The sequence below is a fragment of the Pituophis catenifer genome, unplaced genomic scaffold (genome assembly GCF_029215685.1).
Source record: "Pituophis catenifer annectens isolate HBS135680 unplaced genomic scaffold, rPitCat1.0.hap2 SCAF_2, whole genome shotgun sequence".
Classification (NCBI taxonomy): domain Eukaryota; kingdom Metazoa; phylum Chordata; class Lepidosauria; order Squamata; family Colubridae; genus Pituophis; species Pituophis catenifer.
In genome coordinates this window covers 180,981,295-181,009,037 of record NW_027256882.1, presented here as the reverse complement: position 1 = coordinate 181,009,037, position 27,743 = coordinate 180,981,295, and the positions used below count along the sequence as shown (strand labels likewise).

At 38.9% G+C, this 27,743-nt stretch overlaps 2 protein-coding genes across 4 annotated transcripts; both read right to left on the bottom strand.

Annotated features, from left to right (window-relative positions):
- Positions 1 to 712: 712 nt before the first annotated feature.
- On the bottom strand, positions 713 to 14,618 carry RAD23A (RAD23 homolog A, nucleotide excision repair protein). Of its 3 annotated transcripts, none has more exons than XM_070938255.1 (9): positions 14,420 to 14,618; positions 10,795 to 10,956; positions 10,305 to 10,483; positions 9,839 to 9,894; positions 8,171 to 8,298; positions 6,764 to 6,839; positions 6,408 to 6,538; positions 5,275 to 5,439; positions 713 to 3,939 (listed from the first exon to the last, which is right to left on the bottom strand). In XM_070938255.1, exons 1-9 carry the CDS (start codon positions 14,489 to 14,491, stop codon positions 3,826 to 3,828), a joined length of 1,083 nt encoding a protein of 360 aa, XP_070794356.1. In that variant the 5' UTR covers positions 14,492 to 14,618; the 3' UTR covers positions 713 to 3,825. The 3 variants fall into 3 exon arrangements, with proteins under 3 accessions (XP_070794356.1, XP_070794354.1, XP_070794355.1); XM_070938253.1 differs by having other exon boundaries at positions 9,839 to 9,873; positions 14,420 to 14,583; XM_070938254.1 differs by lacking the exon at positions 10,795 to 10,956 and having other exon boundaries at positions 14,420 to 14,583.
- Positions 14,619 to 15,668: 1,050 nt separating this feature from the next.
- CALR (calreticulin) lies at positions 15,669 to 26,610 on the bottom strand. The gene is made up of 9 exons (XM_070938252.1): positions 26,421 to 26,610; positions 23,440 to 23,541; positions 22,868 to 23,071; positions 21,144 to 21,238; positions 20,573 to 20,782; positions 20,268 to 20,381; positions 19,048 to 19,191; positions 17,522 to 17,614; positions 15,669 to 16,731 (listed from the first exon to the last, which is right to left on the bottom strand). Exons 1-9 carry the CDS (start codon positions 26,506 to 26,508, stop codon positions 16,531 to 16,533), a joined length of 1,251 nt encoding a protein of 416 aa, XP_070794353.1. The 5' UTR covers positions 26,509 to 26,610; the 3' UTR covers positions 15,669 to 16,530.
- Between the last annotated feature and the right edge of the window lie 1,133 nt (positions 26,611 to 27,743).

Here is a 27,743-nt window from a genome sequence, read left to right as displayed (position 1 = left end):
GAGACAGAGACAAAGAGAGACACACAAACAGAGATAGAGTTAGACACAGAGACAGAGACAGAGAGACAAGAGACACAGAGAGACAGAGAGAGAGAAACAGAGACAGAGAAATTATATTTATTTCATGTTTTTTTTTGCACTACAAATAAGGTATGTGCAGTGTGCATAGGAATTTGTTCGTGTTTTTTTCAAACTATAGTCCAGCCCCTCAACAGTCTGAGGAACCGTGAATTGGCTCCATTTAAAAAGTTTGAGGTTTAGAATTTTGTGTGAAGACAGTTACTTTTAAAAAAACCAAGTAAACCATAGACTAGCATGATGTGTGACACCACTATCCTTCATTCTTCAATTTCCCTTGCACAAAGGTTTGCAAATTCTCTTTCTAAGGCAGCAATGCATGATTTAGCAAGTTAGCAGCCAAAATACAGAGTGAATATCCACTAATTTCCATCCAGTGCAATGCTTTGGACTGTTTCAAACACATGCTTCAGAGGAAACAGATCATGAAAGTTATACTTGTTTTCAACTCTTTAAAGCAGTCATGCAACCCAGGAAAAGACACAACTGCTTTAAAAAGTTATAGAGAAGTACAAATTTTACACTATCGTACCTTTAGTAACTTGAGAAATCCAGTTTCTTCCAAAACACAATTGCTTTGCTGAGAACTCTTCCCATCCAAATAATTCCCTTGAGAAATAAAGAACCAGACACATTCACTGAAGGAGCATCACACTCCTGCCACTGAGCAGCCTCAACAACTTGTTTATTTCACACTCCATTCACAGTGCCTAGAACATTTCAACCAGAGACAGAAAGGAGGCATAGACAGAGTTCTCCAAGCCAAATTAGACCAAAATGAAAGTTGACAAACATAACAAAACAACAGGACTTTCACTCAAGAAGAACCTGCAAACTGAAGTTGTAACATTTCCCGTTTTATGAAGAGCCTTGGCAGAAATCTCTTACCTGGTACTTATCAGATAAACTTTTCAAAACATTTTTGTTTCATTGTTTTTCAAAGTCTTCTATTTCCAGTTCTTTCTAACTTTAGCAAAACAAGCAGCAGTTAAGTTTTTCTTTCTCATCAAGGCCTCAGTATCAAAAACATTTCATGCTGGTATGCACGTGCTTTCAAATCAAAATTTTGAGTTTAGTACCTGAATTTTTGTTGCAAGTACATCAGCCATCCCCAATCTGGTATATGTAAGATATGTTAAGTCTGTAACTTCTATCCACTATATTCACTCTGGTTAAGTGATTTAGAGGGTTATAGTCCTACATTTCTGGAGTACCAGATTGGACAAGGCCAATCTACATATTTTGCTAGTTGCGTGTTCCAGTTTTTTGATTTTACATACTTTATCCTGGGGGGTGGGGGGATGTGTTTGTTTGTTTTGGTTCATCATGAAAAGGGACAAGGAGCAATGAGTACTACTGAAAGCTCTCCCTTAAATCCCAGGCTCTCAGGCACAAATAAAGCATTCAAATCCCACTTTGGGGCAACACACTCTCATCAACTCATTCCAATATTCAGCCATCTACTTTGAAGAAAGCTATAATTCAGCACGAATGTTCTTGCTTGCTGATAAGGAAGTTGGAAATTAAGAGTCTGGAGCAAGCAGTTAAGGTTGAGCATGCATGCAGACACCTTTCACTGCCATTTTGAAAAGTATTTCTAGGCCAAATACGAAGTCAGAAGCAGCTTTTCAAATTTCTTTAGTACCCAAAGAAACCATGATGCAATCTAAAATTTTGATCAAGTAAAATTTCCACCTCAAATAGCACTCATAGGTTATAGCCTAATTCATTGGATGCTATTTAAAAACAATTCTTCAGTGAACAACATAGTAGAACTGGTCTAATTCCAGCACAATCAGGATAACTTCCTTTCCACACAATATAGACTATATCCTTTTAGGCCTTACGTAGAGTGCCTAACTCTACGTAAGTGCATTTCAGTGCCCTCTGGATGTGATAAACTTCAACTTCTAGAATCCCTAGCTAAAATAAATGAAGTCCAAGACATACAGAGGGCATGTGGTTGGGGAAAAATACTGTGAACACTGGACACTTTTTCAAACTTAAGAATTAAATTTCTGCTTTCCTCCATGCCTGCCCACCAGCTTTGAAATCAAATCAAACTTATAAACAATATATTGCACACTGTCAGTCATAGTCACACAACCATGTCACACAAATTAGCAGTAACATATGGCTTCAGAATTTATTATTGGAGGCATAGAGGCAATACTCTGGTTCTCTTTGCAATGGGCACCTGCAGAGGAAAGAATGGGATTCCCAGGCTTCTTAGGGGGATAGTGGGGAAAGGCAGCTTAGTTTATCAAAGGAAGCTGGGGATTTAACATGTGATAACTGACAGGTTTATTGAGGTTCAAACCAGAAACAGCTTTGACTAACATCCCCACAGAAAAGTAAATGATGATCTAAAGTTTCTATAGTTTTGTATCTACAATCTATGTATTAAAGCCAATTTCCCTAGCTATCGAGAATTTTTTTCTCAGAAGTCAGTTCAGTTCGTTTCAAAGGTATAAATAAAACAGGCTCTTTCTTTACATATTTTTCTATTAAAATATTCAGGAAAATGTCAATTTGATCATTTTTCAAAACTAAAAAAGGAAAACATATCAAATATCTAATACACAACTATTTTGTATTAGTTTTGTATCCCCAACTATTAATGGATTCTCTTTTGGGGAATCTTTAGATTAAAAATATTTTGAACAAGTAAAATCAGAATACTAGGGAGGAAAAACTTCTTTAAAATTCCCACAACACAGAAATAGAGAAACAAACATGTGTTTCAAACTATCTCAAGATACTCAGTTATTACTGGGGTTTGTAAAATCCTTTTTTTCCCTACTATATTAAAGTTTGTGGCTCCAAATTCCTAATGTTAAAATGATGGATAATAAAAGTATACATGAATGTTATACAGGCAATCCCCAGGAGCTAGACTTCAAAGCTAGGTGTCTGCAGAACAGACTAAAACCATGAGATGCCCTTAAAAAGAGAAAGAACAAACAAAAAGTTTAAAAAAAACCATAGTGTTTGAAGTTGGATGAGTATAGGGAAACTGTTTCCTTGATATTCTTTGGGAATGATTTTAAGAGCAGTGTCAGAAAACCATAGATGAAGGTAGATAGTTGCCTTATTGAACGATGGCAAAAAATACAGGACAGAAAAAAAAAACATGGGATCTTTGTGCATAGAATTACAAGATATTCCATAACTCTGGCACAGCCTCTCCAGCACAGGAACAAATATCAAACAGATCATCAGAAAACATATCACTTACCTAACATAAGCCACCCTTTTGAATGGGGTGAACAACTAAACTGATTTCAAAATGACATTGAAGGAAAGCAAAGGGGAGAGTACCAGCAACAGAATTAATTGATGGGCAATAAGTTCCGCATTGTAGCAATGTGCACTGGCATGAAGGGGAGATTTTTTCAAACAAAAGAGCAATTTGTTTGCACACATGCAATCATGTGAGATGGGAGAAGGTCCAACAGCACCCATCTGCTGTGTCAACCTTTCCCTAAACACCTTGCCTGTCAGTCTAAGGATTGTTGTAAGATGCAGCTGGGCTCAAATGCCACCCTTGTTTTTGAGAAGAGAACAGAAGGTCCATTTGTTCTGCTTTTCCCCCAACTGCCCCATTTCCAAGGTAGAGTATTTTCTTCTAGCCAGCAATTCATCAGGGACATTCTCAAATCATACCATCACCACCCAACCCAGTAGTGCCCCTTTAAATAAACGAATATTTATATAGAGAATTTTATATAAAACTCTTTTTCTTTATCACTCGTCATCAAAGTTCTGACTCAGCAGGAAGTTGGCTGCCAGATTTTCATTCTTCTCACAAGCAAAATATGCCTGGATCACCAGACTCTCAGGAAAGCCCAGGGCCTTTAACTGAGAGAGGGGAGAAGAAGGGAGAGGGGGAAAGGGGAGGTACAAAAAAAAAGAAAGAGAATGTTAAATGTTACTAATGGCAACAATTTACTTTTTCAGCAAGGAACCAATTGTCAGTAATTTTGTCATAGCATATTGAAATTAAAAAATTAACATAATTGCCTTTTGAAATTCTACATAGATACGGTAAATTTATGACTGCCTGCTTTTTTTGTAACTTTGCCCTAGGAAGGGGCAAAGAGCATTCCATAATATTTCTCTTAAAAAAAGACACAATGGAAGAATGTAAATTATCATTTGTAGGCTTAATACAAATCTCAGGGTCTCATGCTTTTTGCACACATGACACATTTTTCTTTTGTTTTAAATTAAGAGTTCTCTTGAAAATGTGGAAGGTTTAACTGAGCTGATTTTTCATCTCTTGCCATGCTAGCTTAGCCCCATTTCTCCAATTCTCCTCATGCCAGTAGGTATAGCTTCTTTCCAAAAAATCCCTCCAAATCCAAGAAGAATCTAATAGTGGTTTTAGAACAAAACATACATGCAATTAATTATATTTATGCAAAACAGAATGTTAATTTTAATTATGCACTTTAAGTATAAATATGTTTTTCTTGCTGTTGCAAATGATTATGTAGTATTCTGACATGGAGCCTTCTCCATTCAACTGAACTACAACAGATCAGAAAGAATCTCCACTACAGGAAAAAAAAGCAGGGTCAAAATCCATATTTCAAATTTTTTCTTAGAGAAATATAAGAATAAAAAACAACAGCATTGCAATTTCAGAGCTCACATTCCAATCAGCATATTCCACACAGTTGATTCTCGCAGTCATTATCATCAGAATCTAGTCCATACTCCAGAATAACAGAAGGTGATTAGACTTTAATGCTGAGCAAAATCCATAAGTAATATTGCAAGCTCAATCCCTTCTGTACTGGTTGGACTAATGTTTCTCTAAAGAACAAAAAGAATGATCCCTATTTTAGCTGTTATGTCAGAAGTGCATGCCTTGAGACTAGGAATGATTCGTAAAGGTCCCTAAAAATTGCAACCAAGCTCTATCAGCTACATTTGATTTAAATTGTGTTTTTAGTTTTTGTTTAACTCACTATTTTTTGAGTGCAATCCTAGCATGCCACTGAAAGGTCCAAGTATACCTTCAACCCCAAATTAGCTATGCATGCCTTTATTAAATTGTTCTTTATGTCAAGAAGGAAATTCTTAGAAGCAAACCCCCTACTGAAAAAGTCAAGCCAAGAAAGACCAAGAATACTCTGAGGTCCTTTTTTCCTTGCCACTGCCCCTTCTTCCCTAGTTCAACACATTTACCCTTTCTATGGCTTCTTTTTCCTGAGGCGTAACTTGGATGTAGTTCATCTGGGGAGCTTCTTCCCCAATAGCACCCATCTCTCCCTCAATGTCTGCGATGTCAGCCATTTCACCCAGAGGTTCGTTGAGCATCTGAATGAACTGCTCCTGATGCTGACTAATTTGCTGCGGAGGAAGAACGCTCACTGTTATCAAACACTCTCTGTATGTACATCTGTGCAACTGGCACAACATATAGTACATGTTGATGTAACACACCCACATAATTGTCTCCAATGCTGGGACTTTGATAGAACAGCTGAAGGGAACACACAGGAATACATGCCCTGCTGATCTGTCTTCCTTCATCTACTTTTCCCATTCTTAGCCCTCTTTTTTCTCAAGTATCGTGAACTTGCATCTGCTTTTCAAGCTACCCATATATAATTAAAAGCCATATTAAACTGCTGATTCATCAATGACAAGCAAGGCAGCCCTTGCTGCAATTGTTCAAATTTACAATGGCACTGGAAAAGTAAGTTTATGACCGGTGCTCGTACTTATGACTGTAGCATAAACCTGTGATTGCAATTTGCACACTTCAAGCCAGCTTCGACAAGCAGAGCCAATGGAGAAGCTAGCAAGTCAGTCATGTGATATCTCACATAATGACTGAGGTGATTAGCTTAATAACCATAGTGGAAGTAAGATAAAAAAATTGTGATAGTCATATGAAGTCTCGCTTAACAATCATTTCACTTAGCAACAGAGTTGCTGGTCCCAATTGTCACTAAGAAAGGACTAACTATAGCTAAATCTTCAGAACCAGAAAGAAACTAAGGCAAGATTGGAAAAAACATAATGAAATGATCCCCCAAAACAAACATCCATCTCAACATAGGGTATAATTCTCATAATCAAAGCCACAAGAAGAATTGAGAACATAACTGAACATGTGGCACTGATTAGCAGATGAAGCAGGGAAACATTATGTGCTTTGTCTCTTAGATTATTACGATTACCCCCTCCTCCCCACTGAGAATCAAAGAGACTTATGTAGAATCTCCAAAAGCTAGAATTTCCTTTCACAGTAGCTTACATTTGCTGCAATGTTCCCAGGAAGAGGGAAACAAAGAAAGTCCAAAGAAAGTTACCTGGAGCAGCTGAGGGTTCTCTTGGCCTAACTGCTGCAGTAAAGCTGGGAGCAAAGCTGGATTCTGCTGTATCACCTGCCTCATATTCTGAAACTGGGGCTGATCTCGCAGAAATTCCAGAGGGTTCTCTCCTGTAGGTCCAAGGAGTATTAATGCCATGCATCCAACCACAATGATAACAATCAGGGAGAGGGTATTAGAATGTCTGAGGATTGTGCAGAAAGGAATGAGCCACTGTGCCTTCTAGAGTGAACAGCTATTCCCACCACACCAACTGCTTGAATTTCCTTATATGTCCTAATTAGAATTTCTACTCAGAAAATGTTCTATGTGGGCATGAGAAAAAGACAACTCACCTTCTGGTGCAGGCTGATCTTGGGGCTGGCTCTCCTGGATGGGAGCTCTCTCAGGTTCTGGACTACCCGGTATGCCCTGCAAAGTTAAGAAAAAAGTAGAATTACAAAACTATTCCCAGACTGGTTTGATTGATAAGTTGTCTAGAGTGGCTGGGAAACTAGCCATGAGCACACAATTATAAGGGCAGAGATTGCAATCTTCTCTAAATTGCAGAATCAGCCGTGGGTGGAAACGGTGTAGAAAATTTACTAACACTGTATAATGTTTCTATTATTGGCTCAAAAACCAGGAAAACTTTCAGAGAAGAGAGAAAACATTTTCATTTTTCAAATCTCTCTGTCCTAAAATTATAACCCATTAACAGCTACTACCTGCTTGTGCTGCATTCAGTTAATTCCATTTACTCTTCACTATTTCAATTTTCACGACTTAGATAACTTAATTTTTTTTTGTATGAACAACGAATGTAAGACCACAGGATCAGTTAGGTTCATGTGGCTTTAGAATTCAGTTGCATAAAATTTGCTTTGCCTTTCCATCCTGAGTATGTTCAGTTAGATATTTGTAAAACAACGACTTCTGGTAAAAATATGCAAGGAGACATCCACAGAGAGACATTAGCTATCATGGAAGTCATTCACTTCAATGTCTCACAATACTGTATATTGTATGACAAAAGATCTCCAACGCTCATTTTCAAATTTGTTTTCTTAGCAAGTACAGAGTCAATATTGGTGATATGTGGCTATCACTGAGATCACCACAAGAGATTAGTTGAAGGGAGAGAAGAACTTTCTTCAGATTCCTATTAGATGTGGCAGAAGATATATTTACAAAAACAGAGATTGATTCACTGTATTGTGTGTGCAAATGTCATCCCACAAATGAAGATATAACAACTAAGTTAAACAGGAATATACTGTCCTGTTCCAGTTGCTTTGAGGTACATCTGACCCCTAGCCACGCTTGTTAAAGCTTGCGAGAGGCATACTTCAAAATATCCAGAGAATCAAAGATTACCTACTTGACAGCAATTTATTCTGAGACACACCTATCACTCATGCAAGCCTGTTGTTCAGCCAGTGGCCAACTAAGCCATATATCTGTTTAGATAATCAAGTCCTTGGCAGGCAGCACATTTTGATTGTCCCCTGCATTATACACTGGCAAGCATCGTGTGCAGAGCAGAAGCCTCTGATTTGATCACACTTTAAGAGGACCTGCTTGGTTAAAAACTAGTGTTGCTATAACTTCTCAAGATAGTAGACTAATGGAATGAGGGAAAGGGAAACCAACAAAGAGTTTGGCATACAAAAAATATGATTCCTTTGAAGAAAGGAAGAAACCTCCCAGGCATTTCAGCAGAATAAATTATTGAGTAGACTAAATTCAGTAGTTCTCCTCACCGTCAGCAGGTATTCCACAGCTCGGTGTGGGTTGTTGTAGCTCGCCCGTAGCGCTGCTACTACCCGCTCTCGCTCATAGCCCATTGACATGATTTCAGTCAGCATTGTCTCATATTCTGAGCCAGTAACTGAAAGCACAAACAAAATATAGCATTGTATTATTGGGAAAGCCTGCTGTTACTTTCTTGACTAAAAGAAATCCAAGCCTTCCCTTCCTCTCCAAAGAGCAAAAGCAGACAAGCTTGCCTTATTGCGTTACTGAACAATAATACAAGCACCAACTCCCTATTTCGGGGCCTCAAATATTTTTGAAAGCTAGAGGCAGAATGGAGGTTTCCAGTCTCTCCCCACCCACAAAAATCCTTAGTAAATCATTGTGCTTGGATTTCAGCTACAATGCTATTTCTTTCACAGAGATGTAGGTTCAATATTCAGGATTCCTGGCTTTTAATCACCAGTTAGCTTTCTTCCAGAAATGAGAACTGAAGTTCAGAATTCTTAGTTTTCAAAGCCAATGCTCCATGCTGTTTTGCTCTGGTTATAACAGCCAGCAAGAGGCAAGTAGGCTGAATTACAGATGAATTACCCAAGACATTTGAATCTGGATGAAGAGAATTAAACTTCCAAAGCATCATTTGTTGATTCTTGGGAGTGTGGAATGAGAGCCACTTCAACAGTGAAACAAATTTCATCCTCATCAATTTTCATCTACACTAATAGTTCTTAACATTTCCAGACTGGAGATAATCTGGGCTTAAGTAATTAATGTTTTATTAAAAAAAGAAGAACTGAATTCTACTAATCAATGTGTGCTAGATCTAGGTATAGCAGTAAGGTGGAAACGTTCATTCCATTGAGGCTGATGAGCACATTTGATATTTTGAAAATACGTATTCTCATAAAATGATTTCATAGTGGACCCAACCAGTTAGAAGGATCAGTTTATCAAAGTATCACCTACTACTGTCTCAGTTCTTTCTTCCTGCAAGATACTTCCTGCCACCTCTACCTGTCAGGGTTCATTTTCTGGAAAGGTAGGCAGACGTCATAATAAAGTAATAGGCTAATCTAATTAATGTTTATTTTTATTTTTTTAAAAAAATATGGGATCTATTTAAGAACCACATGCATTGTTCAATTAAGGCAATTAGGCTTTTTTTTTTTTTTTGCAACATGTCAGTTTTTTTAAAAATGAATCTAATGGAGCAGAGATTCTGTTGAATACCCGTGTTAAAGTTAACAGTGGCTCAAGACACATTTTAGAGCTAAAGGGAAAAGATGTTAACCAGCAATGGCCATCAGAGGGCAGTAGATTCAAATTGAATTCTTTCTTTCAAGAAGCTAGCTATGATTCTCTGATGTAAGAATGTAGTAGTTGAGAAAGAAGATGCTATAGCCCAGTGGCCCCCAACCTTTTGGCCACCAGGGACCGGTTCCATGGAGAGAGGATTTTTCGTGGACTGGAGGGGGGTGGTTCGCATGCTGCCTGCATCCCACTGATGGGGCTTCACTTGTTTGCACGGCCAATTTCTGGCATGCAGCAGCCCGGTATTGGTCCATGGACTGGGAGTTGGGGACCCCTGCCATAGCTCCAATCACAAAACAGCTAGTTACAGTGAAGCTGTTAAAAATTGATTTCTTTCTTGGTAAATGAAAGTATTCACCTACCTAAAGTGGAAGCTGCATCATCTTCACGTCCCATGCTACCTGAAGAGGGAACAGAGCTGCAAATTTAAGAGAGAGAAATAGTAGCTGCGTCCTTCCAGATAACTGGACAAGAAAGTTGAAAATCCAAAAATAATTCTAAGCAAAAGAATGGCTGAATAAAATCTCTCTTGTATGCCTAGCTATGACCAACAATCATCCAACTACTGCTATGTGTAAAGATTTTGATCACGTCCGCCTTTGACAACTGGGGTCATCAACAATTAATCATTTTTTTAAAAGGGATAGGATGAAACTAGCAAACCCTAGTGATTAGGTTAGGAGTCAAAAATTAGCACTGAGGCTTTCCAAAACATACGAAGTACAAATAATACTGAGTTTTCAGAGCTATTCTTTCATTCTGAAAAATCATTCTAAAATTACTCTAATCTAGTAAGAGTTATGGGATGATAAGATAAGCCAAACTTACCCAACTGTAGATTCCAGGGGAGAAACAGTCACTGACTCTTCAGGAGGCTTTTCCTCACTTGATGGGGATGCTTGAAGGGGTGAAACGGTAGCTGCCGTAGGCCCAGAAGAGGGTGTGGGTTCTGAGGTGGCTGCTGCATCAGTGGGTGAAGAAACAGGAGCTCCTGAGCCTGTTTTGTTCTTAACAGAAAACCAAAAGGAGCGTCTCAGGTAAGGAGGTGAAGCTCTTCCACTCTAAATTGCTATATCATGAAGAAGGGTGAACCTAAAAAACTGCTCTTCATGTACTGATTAGTATTGAAAACAATGTCTATAATATCTTTTGACTACCCACCCCCAATCCTGAAGTACCTAACAGACTAGTACCAGTACCCCATTTCCTAATAAAAATGATTTTAGCACTATTCATACAAAGGGGAACTGCGGAAACACAGTAGCCCTTTGAAACAAGAAAATCATTATCATGAAGCAAAGGAGATGCTCAACCATACCTTGGTGACCATCACCACTACGAAGTTCTTCTCATCAATCTTGTATTCCTTGATGGGGACATCATCACTCAGGATCTTGCCAGCATATATAAGCTTCTGGCCTGACACGGGGAAAGCTTCCTTGCCCTTTTCAGCCTCAATCTTCTCCTTAAGTACTCGGACCTGTGGGTCAAGACCAAGCTGGCTCCACCATCCACCTTGTACTGAATGCTTAAAGGCCAATTCTTTCTATCCCAACAATGTTGAACTATAGATGCAAGTGCCAGATGGAGAAACGTGGCATGGAGAAGCTGCTGAATGCAAAGAGTGGGTGATGCATTCGGGGGTAGAAACTGAGAAATGGCCTGAGTGCAAGAACTTTAAATGACACATCACTATAACTAATGCTTTTTGAGAATCCATTCCTATTCATTAGGAATGGCAATGGTTTCTATAAATTGTTAGGAAAGATAATCCTATTGTCTTGAATCCCATCACTCCCAATCTCCAAACCAAATACAAGGATATCTGGAATTAATGTTTTTATTTTGCTTCCAAAAGCCCTAGTTACCTTGGCTAGGTACTGTTCTCTTAAAATGATATTCATTCCTTATGCAATACACTACCTGAGAACTGTCTTCTAACAACCAGTATTCCATTTGTTGAAATATTGCACTCTATAATCTGGGCAAAGAAACTATTTTGTCACAAATGAAGGCAAATATACATGTCCCAGGGTAATGTTGCAGGATCCATTCTGAGCTGATCACCGGGACCAGAGATTTTGTCTTCCAAGCTTCAAGACTCATGCTAGAACCCATCTTCAGGGAACTGCTAGAGAGAGGTTCCCTGAAGATGGGCTCTGAAAGCTTGGAAGACAAAACCTCTGGTCCCAGTGATCAACCCAGATTGGATCCTGCAAACTATTTTGTCCACGAAAACCAATAAAAGGTGAAAAGGTGAAGACTCGCCTTATTGATGAGATGGGCAGCATATAAATTTAATAATATATATCAGAAATAAATAGTTTTTGTTCCAAACAGGAAAATGCTACTGACAAATAAAAAGTAATAGTTATGTTACATTATCCTTCAAGGTTATATGGAATATTAATAATTGTTTCCTTCACTGTTCCAATTCATCCCAAAGATATGAAAGATGAGGCCAAAGCAGTTTTAACCTGACCTAATGTTTTTGGGGTTTTTTCCAAATGTGTTGACTCAACTCTTGGAACCTCCAACAAGCATGATCAATTTCCAAAATATCTAGAAAACTCCAGATTATGATTGGTAATTTTTTTCGTACAACATAAGTACTGTGAAATGGAACAAAGACTAAATTTTATTACATCATTATTCTGAGACATACTGAAAAATATAGATTCAGAGTGTACAGTTATTTCTGTTACTTCAGATTAATCAGGTCATTACATAGAAACACCTCCCACTTACGCAAAGGAAAATCCTCCAGTTATTGAATTGCTTAACGGCATATTGAGAAGTGTTGCACACTACAATTCTATCTCACAATTAAACTCTTGAGTACAAATTTCATTTGCTGTGATACTAAAGGACATGGAGGGCTGTTCATTAAATGTAATACAATAGTATTCATCATGAATACACTCTCTGCTGCAAAATTGAAAAACTATGTGCAATGATAGATAATCCAAGCATTACAATCTTGAATTTAAAAACTCTTTAAAAGAAGGTTTTAAAGTAGTACTCTTCTGATAATATACTCAAAGTGTGAACTCCCAGTTTTAAATCTTTCAGGGCCATATTGAGGGGGATTAGCATCTATGGCTAAACGGTAGTGTAGAATGTTTGGGGCATATTCCAATTTTACTGATCAGTTTACTAAGGTGCAGAAATCCTTATATACCCTGTTTTCCCCAAAATAAGACATCCCCTGATAATAAGCCCAATCGGGCTTTTGAGTGCATGGCAATAAGGCCAAGCGCTTATTTCAAGGTTCAAAAAAATATAAGACAGGGTTTTATTTCCGGGGAAACACTGTACATACACAGACATAAGTCTAATGTAAAATTCTAAAGAGGACTTCTCTTTTCAAAAATTTAAAATAAAAACAATTACTCTGTGGACATTCTTGGTATTGTTAAAAACCTGGCAAAATGTGAAGATGACAATATGGAAGCTCTGAGCTAATATACCTATTCTCTCTGATGTATTCTAACTTTTAAAATTCCTTACACTGGCAGGACTCTTGTGAGCAAGGACTAAACATTCAATTCTCACTCTTCCTGGAGTGAACAGCAATTGCTAGCTATGTTCCAAACGGTGAGGGAGAACTTTGCTTAATATTAAAGGCACTTTCTGAACTGAAATAGGTGCTCTTACAGCAAAAGCATCCAAATGAAAAGGATGTTGTGTGTGTATGAATATGAATATTCAAGTTTTACAACAATTTTATAACTCGAATGTAGAGACACAATTAAGACCAAACTAGAAATTGAATAAATATAAGTCTCATTTGCAACAACAGATGTTTCCCATAATCACTGAGTTTAAGGACTAGAAGGGACTTAGAGATCATCTAGTCCAAACTCCTGCCCAGTTCAACCATTGTTTTGTAGCTCAAAGCATTGTGTTTAGTAGAAAAAAAGTCATAATGATTCTTGACTCAATTATTTTCTGATATGTATTGTTTTAATATCGAGTCATTTCAACATTATTTCATTAAAATAGATTTAAATCTGACAAATCACTATAATGCTGCAACAAAAAGGTCAGAAAAGAAAGCCACGGGATTCATTGAAATAATGTTTTCACAATTGAAGAAAAGTTGATAAATAGGAATGCCATCGGCCAAGACCATACTAAGTAGAATAGAAACACAAATGCTTTAGGAAAGAGGGATATCAAGAAAGGTGTGATTGGATGGAAATTAAGACTCTCTGAGGTGAAAAAAAGAGAATGTTAAAAAACAGAAAATATATGGGCATGGTGATAAGGATGATAAGAAGTATAATTATCTCGGTTAGACTTTTTTATTGTACCTTTAATTTCTTTTGGTTATTAATTATTACTGTATGTAGTTTCCTGGCACTTTGCACAATACAGCGCAACCCGAAAAAGGAATAGCACGATGAGTATATATAACCCGCGGACAACGTATCATTTCATTTCAGGATTGGAAATGAAGGCTAAATATCAAGGAAATAATGGAACAGCGTGTAGCTATCCGGCTCCTTCGCGGAAGGAAGCCGCATGAAAACCGGAACAACGGCACGCTGTTCCCGTGTGGGACTTCAAGAGGAAATGAAGAAAAAAAGCAGGATTGTTAAATATAGCAGAAACACAACGGAGGAGGAGGAGGAGGAGGAGGAGGAGGTGTCAGGAGTTATTAAAAGGGAGAAAAGGAACCTTTTCCTGGCTGGTTGCGATGTTCTCTTTTTAAAAGAGTGACATCAGGAGAGGCAGATTAGAGGCAGATTCCAGATCGGGGAAAGTAGAGCAGGGCGATATAAATCCCCTCCCAAATGAAACACCGGGAGCGAAATTCACTGAGAAGCAAGAGGCGCTTGTTCAAAGATGATTTCGGGAGGACGCCTAACGGGGCGAAGCCACGCACAGACGGGAGGAGGGCCGGAAGGGGAGAGGACCAAAGACCCGCCGCCCCTCACCGTCTCGTCAGGCTCCATCCGGATCTTGAATGTCTGCTGCTGCAGAGTCTTCAGGGTGACGGTCACCGCCATGGCGAGGGTTGGCGGAGGGAGGCTGCGGCGAAAACTGGCGGTTCCTCCCAACGGACTCAGCGGAGGCCCCCCACAACATGCAACTTCACGACGCCGCCATTTTACGCGCACTTCCGCTCCCAGCCTGACTATTCCCACGTGATGAGAGACAGGAAAGAAGCTTTCAACCATAGAGACGGAGAGGAGCTACGGGCCGCTTCTCCCCATTGCTTGGCTTCCGGTTTGTCTTGGGATTCTAGTGTTCCGAGGCGTAGGGCTCCCGGAGGGATCGGCGGGCGGATCGGCGACGTTCGACTGACGCTTTAGTTAGGAGGGAGAGGGACGGTAGCTGGTAAAGCGGGGGACAGAGCAGGCTCGGGTTTTGGGGGAAAGGCTTTTTGTTTTGCTAGAAATCAATCGATCCAGGGCTTATTTCCAAACATTAACAGAATCGACACCCTGAATACCACATGAATTAAAATTTGCTGCGTAGCCAAAACTTTCCGACTCTTGCTCAAAGCGGAGCTTTTACTTGTATACACAAGATTACCTGTACTGCAGTATCGAACTATTGTGGTCAACTTCTCCGCAAATTTACAATTAAATCTTGCAGCTAGCTTGCCAATATCCCATTCCAATTTCCAGAGGATAGCCATCCCACGAGGGAAAAAAGGGGTCCACTTGGTATTTTGTTTACTGACCTGACCAAATCAAGAGGACTGCGGTCAAGTACATAAAATGAATGCCCTCATCAAATATTCCTCTTTAATAGAAGCTTGTCTTCCATCTTGCCATGCTTTACTTCTCAGAAGTCTGAAGGGGTCACTCAATATTCTCAAAATTCCACAAGGATCTAACTGTTCTCAGAATATGAACTACTATAAGGGTCATATACTACTGTATATTTTTCCATTCCATTGTATCCATTTCTCAGACTGCAGTTTTCTTGGCAAGGCTTTCAAGTGGTTTGTTATCTCCTTCCTAGGGCTGAAAGCAACTGGCCCAAGATTATGCAGCCAGCTTTGTGCCTAAAGCAGAATTAGAACTGAATCTCCCAGTTTCTAGCCGGATGCCTTAACCACCACACCCAACTGGGTCTCCAAGTATCTGGTATCACCATACATTATAATACCAAAAATGTTTGTTAAACTGCTATTCCCATCTAGCCCCAAGCAATAAAGACAACAAAAGATCAGCATATGGGCCAGACGTGAAGTTTAATTTAATAGAAATTTTCTTCAATCTTCCATACATTCAAGTGTGAACAAGTGGGATGACCCATCTGATACTGTTCTTTCCACCTCCAGAAACCCCTCCCACCCTTCCTCTCTACCTGAAGAGAGACCTTTTAAATGTGAACACCCACCCCAATTCCTATTCTTACCTTCCTGCTGGGGCTCTACAAACAGCTCCCTGAACAACCCAACACCCAAGGAAATAGGCTAAAAGCTAGAATTCAGAATTAAAAATTAAATTTGCTCAGAACACTCTGCTTTTGAAGCACCTAATCTGTATAGTAGGCACCAAAGGACGGTGCCTATTCCCTGACTGGAGTCAGGATCTCTCGATATCAATACCACTGGCCTTACACATGGTATAATACTGGTTGTCTCAACTTAATGTCTTTGAAATCTCGAGCTACCAAGCCCTCCCACCGCCCCACCCAACACTCCCCTGTACCTTCAAAGGATAAAGGCAAACTTTAGATGGACACAAGAGTTTTGCTTTTTACATCCATTGAGAAGGGCTAGTAGAGGCAAATTTTTACTGAATAAGTGGCCACAAAGAGGGGGAAGGGTCAATGGTATAATCCCCTTTCCAAGGGCTGTATTCCTACAATTAGCCTTCTTCTGATGCAGGTTCTAGTCCCCCCCCCCCTACACACATGAATGAGTAATTGATGATATTTGGGAAGGAGTTAAGACAAACACACCAATAAAAAAGAAAGTTCTTGTGTCTCATAGAGACATTACTGTTATCCCCTCTCCTTAGTTGGGTTCAACTGCATGGTACAAGTCCAGGGCAAGGCTCAACCAACAAGTATACCCAACAACCCCCAATCACAGCTCGTCCTTCAATGGGCCCTCTGTTTCCTCTTCATCCTCTTCCTTTTCTTCCTCTTCCTCCTCCTCTTCTTCCTCTTCATTATCTTCACCCTCGGGTTCCTCTTCTCCTTCCTCTTCTTTCTTCTTCTTATCTTCTTCTTCCTGCTTCTTCCGCTGCTCCTCATCCTGCTGCTCTTTCATTTTCTTTTCAGCATCCTAATGAGAATTTAAAAGGAAATACATTATTGAATCAGGACTTGCTGAAGAAAGCATCACAGCAAACAGGGCCAGGCAAGATTTTTTTGTTTTATTTTATAAGGATTTAGTGAGATAGATTGGACAAGAGAGAAAAACTGGCTCCAAGTTACCTTGCTTGGCTGAGGCTTAAAATTGCATTTCCTTAGCCAAAAGTATCCTGACAATACACAAAGAGATTTTAAACCAGTACTTTCCAACTTCTGCAATCTTGAATGTGTGGACTTCAACTCTCAGAACTGGCTGGGCCATTGCAAAGAATCCTAAGAGAATGATCTCAAAGTTGCAAAGGCTGGGAAACAATGTTTAGACAAACAGATTGACATCTGACAGAATTTGGAGAAAAATGTAACTGGCTGCTGTGGGAACAAACAGGACACAAACTCAAACTGGTCCACAATGGCGTTTTTTACAGACTTATATCCCATGCTGTGCCTAACATATTTCAAGGACAATTCACAAATAGAAAAAGCTTTTAAAAGGTTTTTTGTAAATGTAATTTGCTATTAATCAAAATGCAAAATACTTTTCTGCAGAAACATGAGAACTTTAATCTCAGCCTTTAAAATATCAAATCTCTCCCGCATTCATATGTGCTTTCATACAAGGAATGGGATTTGGGGCAAGTCACTAGATGGTTCACATCCCTTTCCAAAGTTCAAAATCTTAAACATTTGAGAACAAGGTACAAGTTTCCCAAGCTTTATAAAAGCCAAATATTATTTCTTCTCTATGAAGAAACATTTCCCACCTTAGTAGCACCCCATGTTTCATTGCCAACTTCTTCAGCAAACTTCTCATCATCAGTGATCAGGAAGTTGTCAAAAATTGTGCCAGATTTCACCTAAAACACAAGAAAGAACTGTTAAATGTTATAGCTAAAGCTTGCCAACATTTTTTTTATTTATTTTTTTATTTATTTTTTTATTTTTTTATTTATTTATTTATTTATTTATTTATTTATTTGTCATATTTCTATGCCGCCCACTCTCAGAGGACTCTGGGAGGTTTACACCAAAGACAGTATACTAAATAGCATATTGCCCTCTAACAATCTGGGTCCTCATTTTACCCACCTCGGACAGATGGAAGGCTGAGTCAATCTTGAGCCGGTGAGATTTGGTCAGCTGAAGTAGCTGCAGTACTGGACTCTAACCACTGCGCCACCTCGGCTCTTTTTGACAATTTGTCAAGACATTACTCAGCATAACATCCATTCCTATTGGTTTCTGACCACCATTCAAAGTGCTTCTGATGGCAGTTGCCAAGCATTTGAATTTTGATCATGTGACCATCGGTATGCTGCAATGGCCATGCGAAAACAATCATAAGTCACTTTTTTCAGTGACATAACTCTGAACGGTCATTAAATGAATTGTTGTAAACTGAGGACTACCTATATAGACTAAAGGGGAATATTTATTTCACAAGTACAACTACAATAAGTCTTTATTTAGTGACTTTTCAGTTTTAAGGGTTGCCAGTCACTAAATAAGGACTACCTGTATAGCAAATTGTAGATTTAGAAATATATGATTTGTTGTTTAATGTACTGAAGTTTCAAACGTACTTTTGTTGTATTTTACATTAATTTTCTTCTTTAGAATAACATCTTAAAATATCTTAAGTCTCCCAGAATAATATAGGAACTAGAAAAAAAATTCAGAATAATTTGTAGTAGTCAGTTACCAGGACAAAAGGTTTATTCTTTCAAGCTTTCAGGCTTGTGCTGGAGCCCGTGCTCAGGAAACTTCTCTCTCCTGAATGTGTGCTCTGGGCTGTTCTGCTGGCTATATTTATATAATGCCTGATTGCATGTGGCTTTTAGTTGTTAATTAGGGCATTGACAACTAGCCCCGCTCCTTAAGTATCTGGTAAGCTTTTGGTAAATCAGCATTCCTATTGACTGACAATGAGCAGACTTCAATCATTTCTCTGGCTATTTTTGTCCCTGCTCAGCCATCAATCTTACAATGTGCTATTGCTTAGCACATTGTAAGCCGCCCTGAGTCTCCGGAGAAGGGCGGCATATAAATCAAAATTTAAATTTAAAAAAAAAATTTTTAAAAAAAAATCTTAGTAGCTGTAAATTGAATGTATATCCTTGTTTATTGCAATGTAAGGCTATCAGTAAATGTTGATCTCATATAACCGCTAATAATAGAAATATAATTCGTAGTTTTTATAAGATACAATCCTCAATCATCAGAACAGCTACTGGAGTCATTTGGCTTCCCCCTTTTTAAAAGATTTATTGGAAAACAAGCAAGAACTTACCTGCCACAAGTCCAAACCAATAACACCAAAGTTCTCATAAAAGTACAGATTTGGATCAGGGGTATATTCAGGATTATCTATCTCGGGATGAATCCATTTCCCTTTGTAGTTGGGGTTGTCTATTTGACGAGGTTTCCATTCTCCCTGTGAAACATTGAATGTTTTGAAATGGAAAATTCAGAGTACATCAAATTCTATAACTTATTATTATTATTATTATTATTATTATTATTATTATTATTATTATTATTATTATTATTATTATTTATTGAATTTGTATACCGCCCTACTCCCGAAGGACTCAGGGATATAGGGATAGCAATATCCAGCATTTGGTATTTAAGCATGTGTGTATAAGATCAAACAGCCATTCCCCTTCTGTGGTCTGCCCCAAATGTCTTACACATCCAATTGGCTTCCAGTAAGTGCTTCAAAAATTTCCAGAGATCACAGAGCTACTCAACTAAGACCCTAACTCTGAAACATTAACCTGGGCCACTCTGGGTTATGAGACATTAAGGAGTCTCTTTGACTTGTGAGCAACTTTCCAAACACCGAGAAAAAAATATGTTCATATTCATACCAAGCTAGATACCAGACACAAAAGGTCTCATGAAAAGGCAGAGGTAATGCACCATGAGATAATGCAAGATTCTTTCAATCCTGCAACATCTAAGGAAATGAGGGAATCTTCTGAAAATGAGCTCAGTACTTTATATTTACATCCCTGCCCCTGGATAATACAAGCAGCCAGAAAGATCACACCACCAGGAACCCAGCAAGTGATAAATGCATCAACAGGTAAAGGGTTAATACCAACTGCCTAAAGAAGCAAGGTTATGAAAGAATAGATGGAGCCATACGTAGTATTCTCAGCAATAGACTCCTGAGGCCAGGATAGCCCTTATCCTTTATGAAAACAGATGCAAATCTTCCTCTGCCACAGGGCTTTGGGAAGTGAGCTTTACAGAAGACAGCATATTTTAACGATTTTAATATTTATGGTTTCAAATAGTATTGCTGCAAGCTGCTTACAAGTCAGATAGCATACAAGCGACTAACAAATTTTTATATAATCCATATTTTAAGAATAAAATGCTTTCTTTTAAAATAAAATATTAGTGGGTGCATCCCTTTCTGACAAAAAGGAGAAATCTTTTATAAATATCTCTTTTAAAAGGCCACTTCCTAGTCACCTACACATTACAAACTATTATTACCTTGTATTCTGGATTCTGGATTACTGGTGGTTCCCACTCCCCATCCATCTCTTCATCCCAGTCCTCGGGTTTCTTGGCATCAGGATCAGGAATATGTTCTGCTTTATCCCAGTCCTGTAATATAGATGGAAAAAAATCCCTGTACAAATTTTATGTAATTTTTTAACTCTACCCTCTCCATTGGTCTTCAATAAAATAACACAATCCATTTCTTGACTCTTCTTGTAGTAAAACAGGTTTGTTTGTTTTTTGTTTAGATTATTGAGTAAGAAACACATGGTTATAAGCCATTAGCACCTACTGACCTCTGGTTTTGTATCTTCAGGATCATCTATCTTTGCTCTTTCATCCCAGTCATCTGGTTTCTTTGCATCTGGATCCTTAATTTTCTTTGGTGGCAAAAAATCCCAGTCATCCTCCAAGCTGCCAGACTCTACTTTATTGTTGTCAATCTTAACCTCATATGTATTATCAGGTCGAACAATAAGGGTATATAGATGGCTGAACTCATCATCCTATCAAGGAAATTATACTGTTAGCAAATTCTCCTCTCTAGCCCATTTAGTTTTCCTCCATGCTCAAAGTTAGTTTCATCAGAGCTACCATCCTGTACTGCAATAGCTCTTCTTCATAGAATTTATCACCTTTGTCACTCTACTCTTGAACATTTATATGTTTTCTTTATCAAATTAATATGTCACCCATCTCACTATTCAAAGCAACTCGGTTGGTGCACAATAAATCATAAACATAAAAATGAACAAGAATTAGATAAAAAATTAGAAAAACAATTATATGGCTAACTTTCCTAAACATTAAAGTGCCATCATGGAAAGGAATTCCTATTCTCACCACCTCCCAATTCCAAATACTCACTTTACAGCGAATATCTTTATTGATCAGAACATTTTTGCCTTTGTAGTTGAAAATCACATGTACTTTCTTAGTACCTGGACCACAGATATCAGGACCTAAATTGGAAACAAAACATCCAGCTGAGTCTGTATTGAGAGAATCCTGTATCATCTCTCAGAAATACATCCATCATTCCATCAGCCTTTCCCATTATCAATCTTCATGCATTTAAAATGTGGGGCATGGTGAAGGTGACAGCCTAAAATGCCTATGAAGCTGTAAACATTAAATGTGCTTTTTTTAATAATGCCTAATTGCTATGAGAAAGAAAGAAAACAGAGTATTTAGATTTTCTCTTTCTGGAGATGTTGTGGGGGTGGGGGCATGAGGCAAAAGGGATACATCAGACCAATATGAAGATGGCATAGAATTATGATACATGGATCATAGCCATTTTAGCAGTAAATGAAAATTTGTATTACTTCCATAATTAATGTACATTAGAATTCTAGGCTCTATGAATATACTAATAACTCTAATGATCAATAAAAATGAGTCAAATATAGTTAAAACTGAATACCTAATCATAAATTCAATCCAATTTATCTGAAACTTATGAAAACTAATATTTCCTGCAAGTTTTATGAACTGCCAATAGAAAAGGAAGCAATGTTACTGAGAGACTATAATCCATAAATAGCATTTGTAAATATATTTGCTCTTAACAGATGACAATATTTATTTGTGAATCAGTCTCGACTCCTGGTGACTGTCTGGACAAGTTCCTAAATTTTCCTGGTAAGATTTTAGAACTGGCTTGCCCCGCCTTCTTCCTAGGGTTGCAAGAATGATTAGCCCAAAGTTGCCCAGTTATTTCATGCCTACATCAGGGCTGGAACTTAGTTTCCTGGTTTCTAGCCTAGTATCTTAAACCACTACACCAACTGGCTTTCTTGACAGTATTAGGAAAATTATTCTCAGAAGATTATAGAATAAGCATGCTTTCAACAATAGAAAACACATGCTTTGAACCTGGCTTCTTGTTCATTGTTTAGACCATTACCAGTGTTATTTACACCATGAATGGGTTCTTCCTTGTACATCAGAAACTATTAAGTGCTGAGAGGTATAACCCCACAGGAACCCAGACCAGCTTTAGCTAACATTAGAAACAGCTATCCATAGTCTAGCCTCTACTTACAGTGTAACAGTGTGAAGATGCACTGCATACTATGAATAGTGCTATCTATGTGCTTGTGAAAGGGATAAGAAGTGAAACTGGATGAACAGGCTTGTCTATTTGTGTAAAGGTTGTAGAGGAGCTCCGATTCCCCTCACAAGTACTATTGATTTGGACTACTTATCTGAAAGGGAAAGTTGGTTGGGAGGAAATTCACTATTCTACAACCTAATTTATTATCAAGGAAAGATGTCATTCCCTAAAATATGTGCTGTTTTAGGAACATATTTCATTAACCAAACTAGATTATTGCTCAATACAACACATCATGCAAGATTGGCAGTTATTCCCCACTCTGTTTAATAGACATTCCCATGATTACCTATAGATTCTTACAAGGACATTTAGTAATCTTCAATTTGCTCCATGAGCTCAGTGGTTGCCCATTTTACAAATTATCATTAAATAAAAAGCAACTATTTCTTGTGCTAATTAACGACTGCATAAAATTAAAGATTAAATGACCAAGCAACTATCTTTCCTCAGTTCCCAAGGAGGCACGCACCAAACATGATGTTGTATTCAGAATCTCCATGCATGTCTTCTTGCTTCAGGATTGAAGGGAAGAGTTTTACATATCCACCTCCACAATCAATATTTTGCTCATGTTTTACTGTGAACTGCACCACCAGAGTCTTGTCCTTGTTGCTAAAGGAATCAAAGCTAGCAGAAATGGCATAGAATCGAGCATCTTGGCTTGTTTGAAGTCCTGGTAAGATTAAAAACAGAGTTAAGCCCTTTGCCTGGAATAGGGGTACTATATTGATTACAGATAACTCTTAAGACAAAAAACTGCAATTTGATTTCAAAGATACAATCAGTCCTCTATATTAACAATCAAGATGCATCAAAAAGCAATTTCAGGTACAAAGTAGTGCATCAAAGATTAACCAAGTAAGCTTCAACATATTTGCTATCAAATATTATTCTGCTATGAAACAGCAGAGGCAACATGAACAGTTAAGCTTCTTAAGTAACTGAAATCATTGACCAGTTTAATGATGCATAGCACTATAATCAAAGCCTCAAGACCAACTGTGACTTATTCATGATCACACAATTACATCATCTTCTTACCTTTGTCCTTCTCTGCATCTCCGTAGAATTTGCCAGAAGTAAGTATGAATTTTCCATAGTCTGATTTATGCTTTGATTCTACCCAACGGCTTGTCCAAGCATCTAAAAGGAGAATAAGGCCACACAATTTGAATCTGAAGCGTTATAAAGATTCAAAGTATCGTATTTTTCGGACTATAAGACACATCGGACTAGAAGACACACCTAAATTTACAGGAGGAAAACAAGGAAAAAAATAGTTTTTGGCCTCTGCGCGTCAGATTTTCGCCCTCCCTGGCCCCTAGAAGCATTCTCCAGTGTTCCGCACGGCCCATTTTTGCCAAAAACACACCTGATTTTGGCCTGCAGACTGCTTCTGGGGGCCGGGGAGGGAAAAAACATGACATGCGGAGGGCTTGGGAACCCAAAAATGGGCCCATTTTTTTGTGAAAATGGCCCATGCAGAGCACTGCAGAGTGCTTCTGGGGGCCTGGGACGGTGAAAATGCGACGCACAGAGGGCTTGGGAGCCCAAAAATGGGCCTGTTTTTGATGAAAACTGGCCATGTGGAGCACTGCAGAGTGCTTCTGGGGGCCAGGGAAGGCGAAAATGTGAGCACAGAGGGTTCAGCAGGCCAAAAACGCCCATATTCGGTCTATAAGATGCACCTAAATTTTCACCCACTTCTCATGGGAAAAAAGGTGCGTCTTATACTCCAAAAAATATGGTACATTATTTGTGTAATGCTGGAATACTAACATTCCCCCAAAGTTTAAATGCAAGGCAAAGATTTCTTCCTAAACAATGACCTTTGCCATTCCTGCAGTTTCAAAGAGCATGATTTTTGCAACAAGTTTACCTTTTTCCTCAGTTAGTTTCTACTTTGTTTTGGAAATGCCAAACTACAGGAATACTTTGTATCTGTAAGGTATTACTAATGGAGAAAAAAGGCCCACATTTCTGACTAGTCTTAAACTATTCACTAGAAGAATTTTAATATCATTCTATGGATAGGTTTATTCATCAGTCCCAACAAGTACAGTGGAGTTTATCTTGGGAACATGGCATACACTGCAGCTTAAGTCATCAAATGGCATTATTGGGCCTTGTTTTGAAAGATAGTACATTCAAATATTTTAAAGTAAAACAATATGGCACAAGAGGCACCCAATTCTTACAAAAGTTTTATCTCAAACATCACCAATTCAGGTTTATTCCAGTGCAGCACATTTGGTTCTGTACCAGATACATAATCAAAAATCAATGCTACTAACTGCCATATAAACTGCAGGTCACCCTTGACTTACAACCACAATTGAGCCCAAAATTTCTGTTGCTAAGCAAGACAGTTGTTAAATGAGTTTTCTCCATTTTATGACTTTCTTGTCATAGTGGTTATGTGAATCACTGCAGTTAAGTTAGTAACATAGTTGTTAAATGAATTTGGCTTGTCCATTTGCTTGTCAGGTTGGAAAAGGCAATCACATGACCCCAGGACACTGCTATCATCAAAAATTCATGCCAGTTGTGCCAAGGGTCCAACTTTTGATCACATGACAATGGAGCTGCTGCAAAGTCACTTTTTTCAGTGTAGTAGTAAGTTGAGGACAGCCTATATTATGATTCTCGATGTTATATACTTTAGGCTACAATGCAATAGAATGACAATGCAGGACTACTCAATGTATTAAGTTATTTATTTAACAGAAGTTTACACTTGCCATTTTCAGTATTCAACAATGGGCGGTTTGTGTGTTCTAGAGATATCCCATGGTGATCTATTTAGTCCATGTTCTATGTCCCCATGGCCCCTTTTGATTATGGTTTAATTATCAAGTCCCCAATGGATCCCTGATCTAGACTACACACAACAAGTTATCACATCTGCTAAATTTCCCTCGACAAATTTTCAACATCTGATAGCACTTCCCCAAAGTATTTTTAAGAACTACAATCAAACTCATTCCCTCTTGACATATTTGTCTAAAATGGCTGTGACATGATCACTTCACCCTTCACCAGAATTGCTACATTAATATAAAATCCTTGGCATAAACTCAGGGTAGATATTTAGATCTCTATTCCAATAGATCAATTAAGATACTGAGCTGAAACAGAAAATATAGAAATTAAAATATGGTAATCTGTATCTACAATTTACTTCACAAAGAGTTGATAGAGGATAAAGCACATATACGGTCTTGAGCTTCCAAAGGAAACCTGGGAAATAGAGTTGAGTAAAATTTTAAGCCACTGTATACAATATATATGGATCTATATTCAGATTTTTTTTTAAAAAAAAAAATCCGATCATACCACATTACAACCCCGAGCCACCTATGAATACTTTTCCTCTTTTAAGGTCATTTCACCCTCCTCTTGTCAATCCAACGAGGAGCCAAGTGTTTTGAAAGCTCGCCTCCTTCACAAAATCCCACAACCCCGCCTGCTCCCGCGTGCACCTGACTAGATGCAATATGGCCATGCTCTTAATCTACCCGCCGAGTTAGATCAGGGAGATATTAATCTGCCGCCGGCCGTTAAGACCTGCTAAAAATTATGCTGTTCTAATTAGCACATCATCCTCGAGAACCTGCAGGAACAGCACAACTTCCTGAGCCAAAAAAGAAAAAGAAATACGGACAATCTAAGATGGCCGGGAATGGGTGGGGGGTGGGTGGGTGCACGCAAAGGCGAGAAACAGAAACCGACAGTCCTCGCAGCACGTAGGCATCTGCCTTCAATCTGGCGGCACTCCCAAAGCCACCCAATCTCTGCCCATATGCCTCCACTACCACCCCGGGCCCGTAGTGAGTTGCTCGGATTAGAAACCCAAAGGGCCCCGGGATTATTCTCCCTTAATTTCAATGCTCTAAAAAAATAAGCCGACCAACCAATCCTCGACCAGATACTCCTCATTTGCATGTTGTTAAATTCCTCTCCCCATCCTAGAACCACTGCACCGCCACCTCCGCCCCTGTCAACGCTGGACGGCGTCTCACCTCCATCCCCGAATTCCTCCCTGAAGTACTGGCTAGGTCCGGCCGACACCAGAGCCAGCAGAGAACAGAAGGCTAGAATGGGATTCATTTTGTCTCCGCTAGAGGAGAGGCGCCTGGCCCTTTAAGAAGCACGACCTTCACCGAGCTACCTGACAGCGATGACCGAACAACTGCAACCGGCTAGGTGCTTTCGCCACGCTTTTATAGCGCACTCAGTGGAACGCCTGCCCTCGCCGTGTTCTGATTGCGCGTGCTGATCCGGACGGGCATTACCATTGGCCTGCCGGCTGTACGGCGGGTTGGACTGCTCCTCCGAACGTTGGCGTCCCAGATGTCTGCTTCCTATTGGATACTGGACCTGGCCAATGAGGCACGACCACGCGTTCGGGGAGAGACCTCCCCCCCCTCCGCCGCGTGTGCGTCACCGTTTTTTTTGCACAACCCCAAGTGTGGCTAACCACTTTTAAAGGGCCAGATCAAGAAACCTTTCTTCGCACCTAGGTCTTACAGCAATCTTATTCCAGCCTGGTCAAGTAGCAAGAAAATCAGCAATCGAACAAAGTCAGTTCCAGCTTTGAAAAAAATTACACGAACAAAAGCTTAACCCTTGCTTTCCATTTGGTCACGTCCTGGGTTGATTTAACTCAGCATAGAAAAAACCAATTGTTGTTAGTGGCTCAACAAAAACTCAGGTCAAATGGATTGTCAGCTATCTTTAATGGGTGCAGATGTTGTCCTCGAGTTTTTGCTGCTTTGGACAGAGTAGCAAATAGTATCTCAAGTCATCTAAGGGTGTCTGTGTTATTTTAGTCCCTGAAATAAAAACCCTACAAGCACCTCTCCCTGGAATTATAAAGACATCTGTAATAATTTGTTGCAATTTCATGCACTGTGGCATCTAATAGCAAGAGTTGGCTTTATAGAAGAGGCTTACAGAGCAGGTGTTCTTGCCAAATACATTCTGTAGAAACTATATATTGTATCTGATACTGAAATATCTGACAAAAAGAGAATCTGAAAGGAATATAGTACTGAAATTTTGCAGTGTGGTTATTTTAAAACATTTTCAGAAGGACATTTTTCAAAAGCTACTTTCAGTGGTGACCGAAAAGGGTGAGTCTGATTGTGCTTGGTCTTTTGCTAAAATACTAAAAAAAAAACGGGGGGGGGGGAAAGAACCGCCAGTTATACTGCTAAAGTATTGAGTCACAAATTCTCAACTGTGTACCATTCTTTTTCTTCCTTGACCCTTAAAATTATAAACCTTCTCCTTGAATAAAAAAGAATTTCATTTGGCTTAAAACTGGCAAGAAAATGTTACAT

Coding starts and splice junctions, on each gene's coding strand:
- CALR (XM_070938252.1), bottom strand. CDS start 26,508: ATGAATCCCATTCTAGCCTTCTGTTCTCTGCTGGCTCTGGTGTCGGCC. Junction 23,072..23,439: donor AGATGCAGAGAAGGACAAAG/GTAAGAAGATGA, acceptor TAATCTTACCAG/GACTTCAAACAAGCCAAGAT. Junction 19,192..20,267: donor TCCAGAATCCAGAATACAAG/GTAATAATAGTT, acceptor AATGTTTCACAG/GGAGAATGGAAACCTCGTCA.
- RAD23A (XM_070938255.1), bottom strand. CDS start 14,491: ATGGCGGTGACCGTCACCCTGAAGACTCTGCAGCAGCAGACATTCAAG. Junction 6,539..6,763: donor AGATCAGCCTGCACCAGAAG/GTGAGTTGTCTT, acceptor TTGGACCTACAG/GAGAGAACCCTCTGGAATTT. Junction 3,940..5,274: donor AAAAAGAAGCCATAGAAAGG/GTAAATGTGTTG, acceptor CCCCTCTCTCAG/TTAAAGGCCCTGGGCTTTCC.